The 9,877-nt window shown below is 48.7% G+C and overlaps 1 protein-coding gene across 2 annotated transcripts in view; it reads right to left on the bottom strand.

Moving 5' to 3' along the window:
- Positions 1-724: 724 nt before the first annotated feature.
- LOC119093961 (transmembrane protein 229B) overlaps positions 725-9,877 on the bottom strand; it is a 21,054-nt gene continuing 11,901 nt past the window's right edge. For both annotated transcript variants that reach the window (XM_037216989.1, XM_037216988.1), the window contains 2 exons: positions 7,897-8,036; positions 725-4,421 (listed from right to left, as the gene is read on the bottom strand). In XM_037216989.1, the coding sequence (XP_037072884.1) occupies positions 3,916-4,421; positions 7,897-8,026 (636 nt within the window). In that variant the 5' untranslated portion in view covers positions 8,027-8,036 and the 3' untranslated portion in view covers positions 725-3,915. The remainder of the gene's footprint in view (positions 4,422-7,896; positions 8,037-9,877) is intronic.

The raw sequence follows: 9,877 nt of genomic DNA, 5'->3' as shown, positions 1-9,877 counted from the left end.
CGTTGTGCCAGACGGAGCGGCCAACCCTGCAGCCGATGACCGATAGCTCACGGGTGGAATACGGCGCGTGGCTGTGGGACGGGCGGCGGCAGCGGCCACGGCGTGATACGGCACTAGCCGTTCCGCGTCCGCACGCCCGGCGGCCGGTGGGGGCGCCGCCATAGCCAGCGTTTAGCCACCGGAACGGAGCTGTGCTGCTGTCTATTGCCACCGAGCACACCGTTCGCAAGAACTCTCAAAAGCTTGAGGCTTAGTGGTTTTGGAGAAATCCAAGAGCATGACGTGTATTGCCTGTGTGGCAAATACCTTGCAAGTGCAGGACTGACGTATGTGTTCACGCTCTCCGAAATGAAAAAGCCAATGACGATGGACACCTTCTTTACAGTTGATCCTTGGGCTGCTGTAGATCAATCACAAATGCTTCTCGAAACGAAGTTATCTAGCACTAGGTCGGAACAGCGCAGGAACGGCTAATGAATCCAAAATTAAATCGATTCCACACTGAAACGCATCAGTAAGTTGGGAGTGGGTCAGAATGGACGTCTTTCAGAAGTCACCCGCGCGAAGCCAGCCTGTGCTGTCAGCCTCCTTGCCGTGTTTGAGTGAACGAACTTGCAAACTTCTGGAATCAAGCTTAGCTTGAACCTGTCTAAGCTCGGGTGTAAACTTGCCAAAGCGCCCAGCATTTCACACCTGTGAATCCAAACACACGGATGCACTGGGGAGTATATTAGTGCCTTTGGCCCACAAAACCATGCACGCTCATTCCAGTCACCTGTAGTCCAGAAGTCTGAGCACAAAGTTGAGTGTAGTCTGACCATGAATGATACATCATCTCGAAATAGACACCGCAGCACCAACTATGCACTACGCCAACATGAGAATGCAAATGTTAAGATCAGTTGGCTTGCTGTTCTCGCTACTTCGTGCTGTAAATTTCGCCCTCAGTACGTGACTTCTAGTGGACTATACAAAGCGACGTGCATCCCGCCTAGGCTTATGATGCTGTGGTACATCAGCTACACTCATCATGTCTTGCGCCTATACACGTCTACAGTTACGTAAGTCACTTGAAACCTGCGTCCGCAACATACAGTCACTAAACGATAGACACATATCGATAGCAGCCTGAGCGTCTCCAGCCACCTTCCAGTGGCTTGTGCGGACAGTAGGCATGAGTGGTGACTGACTGACTGCTGCTGCCGCCGATCTCAGTTTGGCGTGGCGGGCTGACGAACAGGATTGCGCCGAGATTTCGGTCAGACTGGAAATGCGTGTTGCGTGGCGAGCTGCATTTAAGATGCGTACGTGCTTGTAGGCCCGGGGAAGGGATGAACTTTGCAGGCTGACTTCTTGCTGACGCACCACGCCGTGCATCCACATCCTATCTGATTTTATATTCAACAACCGTGAGGCAGCAAGCAAGCGCGGGGCCCAGGCCGGCTGGGACTCAGCCCCAGCCTGCAGCCAGGGGGGGGGGGAGGGGGGCGAGGGCCGCCGTTCACGTTCGCGTCCCCTCCCTGCCGTCACAGGTGCGCAGCGTTGCAGGAAGGCTGGGGAAGACGTGAAGGCTGCCAGGCCTCGATCGAATTCCAGCCCATGCATCGGTCGTTGACGGCAAGACCGCTTCATCAAGCAGTTATGCTGGATTAAAACTCATCCATCTTGAATACCCTGTGCCAAGGCTATATCGGTAGCGCAGGGCATTCGAGCTGGCATAGGAGGGTATACAACTGGCCGCTGCACTGAGAAACGCACTAGTTACATATGCTGGCTTGTGCTAGTTCTGACCACTATCTTTTGCCAGCCGTTTGATTTATGCAGTGTGATGTCTGTGCCGGCCACGTGCTGGTAACCATGTCACTGAAGACGCGCCATTGAACGTCGCTACAGCTCTGCCGATCGACCAATAAACGCTCTAACGCATAAATTTGCTCAGGCAACTACGTGAAGTGTATATATCTGGGAAACAGTCACACCGACATCACTGCGTGATAATTAACTAGGAAGATTTTACCGTGCGGGGAGGTAGCAAACGTATACATCCTAGTTAACTCTGACCCATAGCGTAACATCAATTGAGTACACAAATTAATATTGGATAAATTGAGCTACCCACAGTGTAAAATATGAAAGTGTGCCAGCTTTCGGAGTATACACGACACTGCTGAGGCACGACGACATCGCTTACCATCGCTTACCAGCAGCAAGTTTGCTACCATTGTACAGAGAGCGGTAACCTTGAGCCTACAGAGCTGTATCGGCTATACAGTCATGGCTCTGTGTCGCCTATGGTCTAAACAACAACTCTCGTAGGTTGCCCGTGGTCAATCATCGTGAGCTACGTCGTGTAAGATGAAGACGCAGAGAAGCAATGTATAGAGGTACGTGCCTACATGCTGTTAAAAAAAACATGGTGCCATTTTCTAGCTACCTAACCAAGCATGACACAACCAGTCCCGTGTAATTCTGACCATCAATTTCTGCGATATCGGCCGACCTTTGTACTAGTACCTGGGCGTGTGTTATGTGTGCGATGAAACGCAATATGTACGCCAGTTCTTTTAGTTTATTGTCCAGCTTTTTGCAAGATGCAGGTGCCGGCCTGCCGTTGCTATCCGTCTACAAACTTCTACGGTACAAACCGGACGTGGACCATTTTACTAGAACCGACCAGTTGATTCTAAACCTCTAATATTTACAACCGTTTAACATAAAGTGCCGCTGGACCTCCATTGTTGGATCTGATGAACGGCTTTTGACTAGAAACTCATTGGCTGTTGTTGGCTTGATATATGGAACATCCTCCCACTAACGACCTAAGAATGGGTGAGTAGCGCCGACAATGGCATAACTATCTGCTCCGTTAAACGGCCATCGATACGTCATTCAGGCGAAAGAGCTGGCGTCTCGTTTCTTATGCGCGTCCAAATGGCCAACCGGTGGCTTTCAAGGTCGTGGCAAAATTTCATTTAAATTCGCAGTAAAGAGCATCAGTTATTGGCAATGGTTCGTACCTGCCACCGTTAATAAATATGTGGCCGTAGTTGCTTATAAATTTGATGTGTGCTCTGCAGTTTACAAACTCAGAACCGATGAGCGCAAGGTACACCTTTGGAGACATTTCTACTGTTCGTTTTTGTCAACGGCGCATGTAATGGAGAGTAACTTAAAACAACACTAGACATTCACGACTAGCGTACAGCAATCTACATAATGGTTTGTGTTAGCCGGGCGTCACCTTAGAACGTAGTTACGTTGTCAAGTGACAGGAATGCCCATAACAATACGGTATTCGCGGAGAGGTGAAGCACTGATGTCTCCCTCAAATGCGAGAAAAGAAATGTGACCGTATTCTCAGACGCAAAAACGCTTCCGGCAATTTAAGCCGCTTGGCAACGTCATGTATATTAGCAGTTTCAATCTGTAGTTTGAAGGACAGCTGACATCAGTCAACTAGTTTTCGGACATTGCGTATGCTGTAACCCCACCTAAACAGTTGAAAGGTCATCTTTCAGTTCGATGCCATATATGGGCGAAAATGTTCCAAATTTGAAGAGATGAGATCTTCAAAGTTTATACACGCTATTTCGAATATCGTGATCTGTTCAGCGTACGTTCATGTGAGCCGTTAACCTATTTTTAAGCAAAAATTTATTGCATTTTCATCGCTCCTGGGAAGCCGGGAAGACCTGTGGCATTCCATTCTGGCATGGGTGAAGCGAGAGTCTTGAGAAATTACCTTTTTGACTGTTCGGGCGCCAGCTCGATTGCACGATATCACCCGCTTTTGGTTCACGCTCTCTCCAGACGTACAAGAACATCACTTGTAATAATAGCCGCATGCTTTTCGCACCTGTCACAAGCAGTAAGGCAACCGATGAACTAACTCGTTAGACCCACGTCACCATTTCATCAATGACATTTGGCACTGGTCTGCTTCAGCGTCATTCCCTGTCCATTCCTCTTCTTGACCGCCTTTGACGCCACTCGACCGTTAGCGCTCTTGCCTCTGTTGCGCCTTACGCCGTTTTTCTCCTCGCGAGCGCCGTTCTGGGCCGGCGCGGCCTTGACCTTGGGTGGCTTATCCTTGAGCCGGCCGATGCCGGTCGGGTCCCAGGTCAAGGTCAGAATCTGGCGAATGAGCATCTGCTCGCTGACCAGGCAGGCGACATACCAAAGTGGCGCGAACTCCAGCGCGATCAGGCCGTGGATGTTGTACTGCAGCTCGGTGTAGTCCCACGGCCGGGCGCCGAAGAAGTCCAGCACACGGCCCGTGCTGTATTCCCACGTGTACGTCCAGGTCACGTACACCGCTCCACGTGCCAGCAGCGGCACAGAGCCGCGCATGCGCAGAAACAGGCGTTCGTTGACGAACACTCCTACGGCGTAGATGAAAAGGGACCAGACGCTGGTACAGCCTGAAAGACGGGAGAAGTGTGGTCGGGAAAATAGTTCACACTGAGGCACAGACAAATTTGTAAATAAACGTCACACACCCAACCAACCCTCTATCGCTCCTTACACGGACAAAGTCGACGCAGGAAGGATGCGAAGAAATAAAACGTGACGAAAAATGCAAAACGAACAAGAGCATTGCAACAGAGCTGGCATATTTGCAGACGATTATTTTTCTTCTCGTTTTAGCATTGGCTACGTCATCCTCCAGACTGGCACTATGTGTACTACAGCCTGTGAGCATCTTGTGACCTCAAAGTGTTCTATTGTCCAACCCATCCACAGATCGACAGTCCTGCCAAGGCCTTCGGCTCATTCACTTTGACTCCGCCTACTCGCTCTAGACGTCACACTCAGTGCCTGCAAATCTGGCGGGCATCTTAACCGGGGCCTTTTATGATTCCTACACGATGCTAGCAGTTTTCCATATCCTGCACTTGTTGCCTTCTCTTCTGGATTTTGGCGAGACGATGGCTCTGATTTTGGCCGCCGTGGTTCTCGCATGCGCACGTAGTGCGGAGCGCTCACGTTGTCAGAGCTCAGATCGCAAACAATGTCGCAAACAATGAGCACTCACTCACCAACATCTACGGCCCCCAAGCTCTCTAAGCTTATCGCTGTCATAAGAAAAGCCAAAAGAGGTCCCCGAAAGATCTTCTCTATGCCAGTTTCCACTATCATGTGCTGAAAGTTGATACAAGCGTCAACTGGCCGCCCTTGGCTCCTGTCTAAATTGAGCCAATAGCCTACTGGACCCATAGCGGCGAGCTGCGTTTCATTGGCGAAGGCCTTAGATGCGAAAGTCCGATGACTAAAATAGTTGGGACACGTGGAAAATAGAACAACCCGTGATTTTAGCATCTCTGCTCTCGAGAAAGTGCATCGGTATCTTGGATGGCCTTTTCAGAAGCCTCATCAAATCCCCTCCCCCCCCCCGACTTTGTTCACAAGTGGCCTGGATTCTCCGCCTGTTTGCTATCACTTGGCGACTCATGGCTCTAGTCTGGTGGCAGCAACGCCTCCAGAAGAATTCTATTCCCTGGCAGATGTAACTTCGGTCACATTGATTGCGTGCTTTGGAACTGACGTGACAGAAGTGTGCCGGCTACACAACCAGCGCCATCTGAGCTTTCTTCACAAAGCTTACAGTACCGGGAAGCCACAGGCACACACCTCTCAACCCTTATAACTCTCCCGAAACGTTCGAAGGGAAGTCGATTCAGTTTCTTGGCGTGAGAGCCGCCTCCGGCAGCTTCCGGCAGAGCCGCTTCCGGCAGCCGCCACACTTATAAAGCATTTTGAAGGTACAACTCAGAACCTTTTGCTTATAACATGAAGTTGACTTCCTCTCAACGGGCAGAGGGGCTTCGTTAAGCTTATGGTATAACGCACGTACAGTTAGTTATGTACGTTGCACAATTTCTTGTGCAGCATGCTTTATCTACAATGTTCTGTATTCCACGCTAATACAGACGCAATAATCTTACATAAGTGAATAGTTTTGTTGCACATTGTTACCGTTCACTCGCTGGGTTAATGTGCAGACGCAGACAGGCTTCTGCCTTCCTCTGATTACGCATGTGGCTTTGTCTCCTGAGGAAGCAACTAACGAGCTGGCCGAGGGTAATTCTGCAGTCGCCCAAACCAGGTGGGACCTAGACCCTAAGGGCCGGAATGTTCATAGCATCAAGCCCTTCTTGAGCAACTGTTCGGGCCGTAGCCACAATGGCGGGTACAAATATGTAGTGTTGGCACACCTTCGAACTCAGCTACCAGCATGTTTTGAAGCAAGGTCCACCTCAAAGATGTTACTCTGTTCGTTGTGCTGTCTTCCGCTTACTGCATCGAGCATGCCGGCATCACATGTCTTCAACTCAGTGTGCTCCCCTTCAGTGTTGAGCGACGCCGCGCAACTCTCTCTCTCTCTCTCTCTCTCTCTCTCTCTCTCTCTCTCTCTCTCTCTCTCTCTCTCTCTCTCTCTCTCTCTCTCTCTCTCTCTCTCTCTCTCTCTCTCTCTCTCTCTCTCTCTCTCTCTCTCTCTCTCTCTCTCTCTCTCTCTCTCTCTCTCTCTCTCTCTCTCTCTCTCTCTCTCTCTCTCTCTCTCTCTCTCTCTCCTCTCTCTCTCTCTCTCTCTCTCTCTCTCTCTCTCTCTCTCTCTCTCTCTCTCTCTCTCTCTCTCTCTCTCTCTCTCTCTCTCTCTCTCTCTCTCTCTCTCTCTCTCTCTCTCTCTCTCTCTCTCTCTCTCTCTCTCTCTCTCTCTCTCTCTCTCTCTCTCTCTCTCTCTCTCTCTCTCTCTCTCTCTCTCTCTCTCTCTCTCTCTCTCTCTCTCTCTCTCTCTCTCTCTCTCTCTCTCTCTCTCTCTCTCTCTCTCTCTCTCTCTCTCTCTCTCTCTCTCTCTCTCTCTCTCTCTCTCTCTCTCTCTCTCTCTCTCTCTCTCTCTCTCTCTCTCTCTCTCTCTTTCTCTCTCTCTCTGTTTCTTGCTCACCAGCACAGCTGATAGCCCAACCAGCATGAGCTGTACGTGGCGACTACTGCGAGACATTCAGCTCTCAAAAAAAGATCAACGGGAGGCGGGTGGCTGCGAGTGATAAAGTTAACAGCTAACGGTGCACGACGAGACTCCCGCCTCAAGGCCAGGCGTACAGTCAGGGTCCCCGTCCCAATGTCAGGCATAAGGCCAGGCCACCAGCCCAGGGTCAGGTGCAAAGCCAGGGTTATGCTCCAAGGTCATGTATAAGACCAAAGTCCCGTCCCAGGCCAGCTACATAGCTAAGGTCCTGTCCCACAACATGATCATGCTGCTTTAACTATTCGAAGTCACACCGCTACCATGGGGGGTGCGTCCCCTCCACGCCTGGTGGACAGGTTTACTGTACCACAGCCCAGCCAGTCGTCTGGCGCTCAGTAAAACTCGATCTGGAGGACGAAAGCCGTGCACTCCGATGGCTTAGTGGTAAGTACACCTTGCATTCGATCCATCCGCCCGCGGCGGAATGGGTTCGTGTCTCTTTTAGCGCTCGCTATCTGCCCTTGACGGAAATCGCGGCGACCGGTGGCAGCGGCCGCGCTAAAGGTCATATTTGATCAGAAGGCGGGACGAGCCGCACTTATCACCGTGGCACGTTAAACTTTCGCCACCAATTTCTGCCGTTAACCAGGAATTTCACGATCGGGTTGCACCTGAGCGGATGAACGGCGTGTCACTCCATACCATCTAAATAATTCACAGCGCTTTCCGCAAACATGTTCCGCAAAGCCACCTCCTACACATCGTCGAGAAAAGGTCACTGGAGTGGCGAGACGACACTTTGACAAACGATGTTTCCGGTGATAAATAATGGACCGAATGAAGTACGGTGAACGTTATAACTGGACAGCTGGGAGCCATTCCATCTCCTGGCAGTGAGTGGCGCCGGGCAGATGGCATCTGCAACTCACCGTGTAATCTGAAGTCCTGCTTCAGGACAAAGTCCCAGATGGCCGTGAAGATGACCTCGGTGAAGAAGCCGTGCAGGCCGTAGATGTACAGCCGGAGCGGTATTGAGAGCAAGTCGCGAGACACCGCCATCGCCGACAACCTGCGACAGCCGGCGGTTGCAATGTAGGGTCGCACACCCCGCAGGCCCGGGCGTGCACACGGTTTTCAATATCACACAGAGGCGTCGCTATTCAGGAGGCTTTTTGTACCCTTATTCCTCGCAGAATAGCCGGGATAATGGAGACATAGATGCATTTATATTTCGGTTACATGCCCTTATCAAAACGAATATCAGTGATCGATTCAAAAATGAAGAAGTCGTGCAGGCCATAGATGTCCCGCCGCTGTATGAACGGCTGTATGAAAGCAGCTGAATGATGGAGTTTTATTATTTATTATAATTTTTTATTATTAAATTATAAAAAAGTTAAAGCAACCGCATGAAAAGCAGTTTGTGAGGCAGTGCCAGTGCTGATAAGCTGTGACAGCCGGCGGCTGGAATGTAGCGTCACACTCTTCCCTGGCAGGGGCGTCACATATTGCGTTCACCACCATAGCCGACAATTGTTTTAGTTGGAAGTGGACGGTCTATCTGTGATATGCACTCTGCCGATGTGGTTGTGGAGACTATGACTGCATAAAATCCATCGTTGCTATCTATTTCAAAATATATTTCAGTAAATCGTTACACAGGATAATCTTTCGACAACACAAGAGTTAGTTTTTTACATAATGGTGGATTTTAGTTGATTTGTTCTGGCCGTTATGTTAAAAAATCTGTTCAGACAAAGCAATGTGACATATACCTTATGATTGAACAAGCATTTGCACTAATATTATATCTATGCCTCCCTTTTTCCAGGCCATTCTTAGAGAAATAAGGCTACTAGTACTGTTTTATTTATGTCTGATGTTTCTCGCAAATGCACTTAACAACCTACGTTAGGCAACTATTCGCTGATGACTTGTCCAATTTGCTTAAAACACCCTGCGTGATTTCACAAGACTCTTCTTTACGCAAATGCAGGATGAAAACCAGGTTCAGGAAATGCTTCAGGATCACTCAGTTTTCAGATCTGTATATTTTACTCCAGTCCGATGTACATGGTCTTCAGTCCAGAGTCACGGATGTAGCTCTATACCCTCATAAAGCGGGCTTGGCCCCCTGCGCCTTTTCTCAACTCCCGAGGCAAAGTGAAAAGCAAAAAGTTACAAAAATAATTAAAATCAGTGAAAATCGTATGTCTTTTTTGTGTGGCAGTCCTCAGATTAAATGTGTTTATGGTATTTCACCTCCATCTGCGATGTCTACCCTGCCAATTTGGTTATGGAGACAATGTCTTCGTATAAAATCCATCGCTGCTATTTATTTCAGATTGCGTTTTAGAAAATCATCAAAGAGAATGATTTTTTGACTATGTAAGAGTCAGTTCCTTAAGAAATCGTGGGTTCTAATTGATTTCTTTTGGTCGTCCGGTAAAAATATTTAAGAAAAGCAACATGTTTTACCTTATGATTTAACGAGCAACTGTACTCAATCCCTAACTAAAACCATATGCCTGAAGTTAAAAAACGACCTCCAATTCTTTGCACTTGCCAAAATTCTGATGTGGAAATGCCATTATTAGCGTGAGTTTTGACTGCAATTCAAGTTCTCCTAGATAAATCACAGGCTTGGTTGACATATCTATTATGCTGATTTCATTCCCACATCCAATGGAATTAATAGTTGAACGCCAAGTCTTGAACACCTTGTTGACACATTGATATATAGACATGTTAAGCGAAAAGTATTTATGCACCTGTCTTTTAAATATATATGTATATATATATATATATATATATATATATATATATATATATGATTTATGCGCACCCACCTGAGAACCGGTGCTCTGTGAGCCACCAGTCTTCCGATGTGGATAAAAGCTCACAAAAAAC

Source organism: Pollicipes pollicipes, unplaced genomic scaffold, assembly GCF_011947565.3.
Source record: "Pollicipes pollicipes isolate AB1234 unplaced genomic scaffold, Ppol_2.1 Scaffold_4002;HRSCAF=4701_pilon_pilon_pilon, whole genome shotgun sequence".
NCBI classification, from domain to species: Eukaryota; Metazoa; Arthropoda; class Thecostraca; order Pollicipedomorpha; family Pollicipedidae; genus Pollicipes; species Pollicipes pollicipes.
Note: the sequence above shows the minus strand (reverse complement) of the source record. Positions and strands in the feature narration are given on the sequence as shown.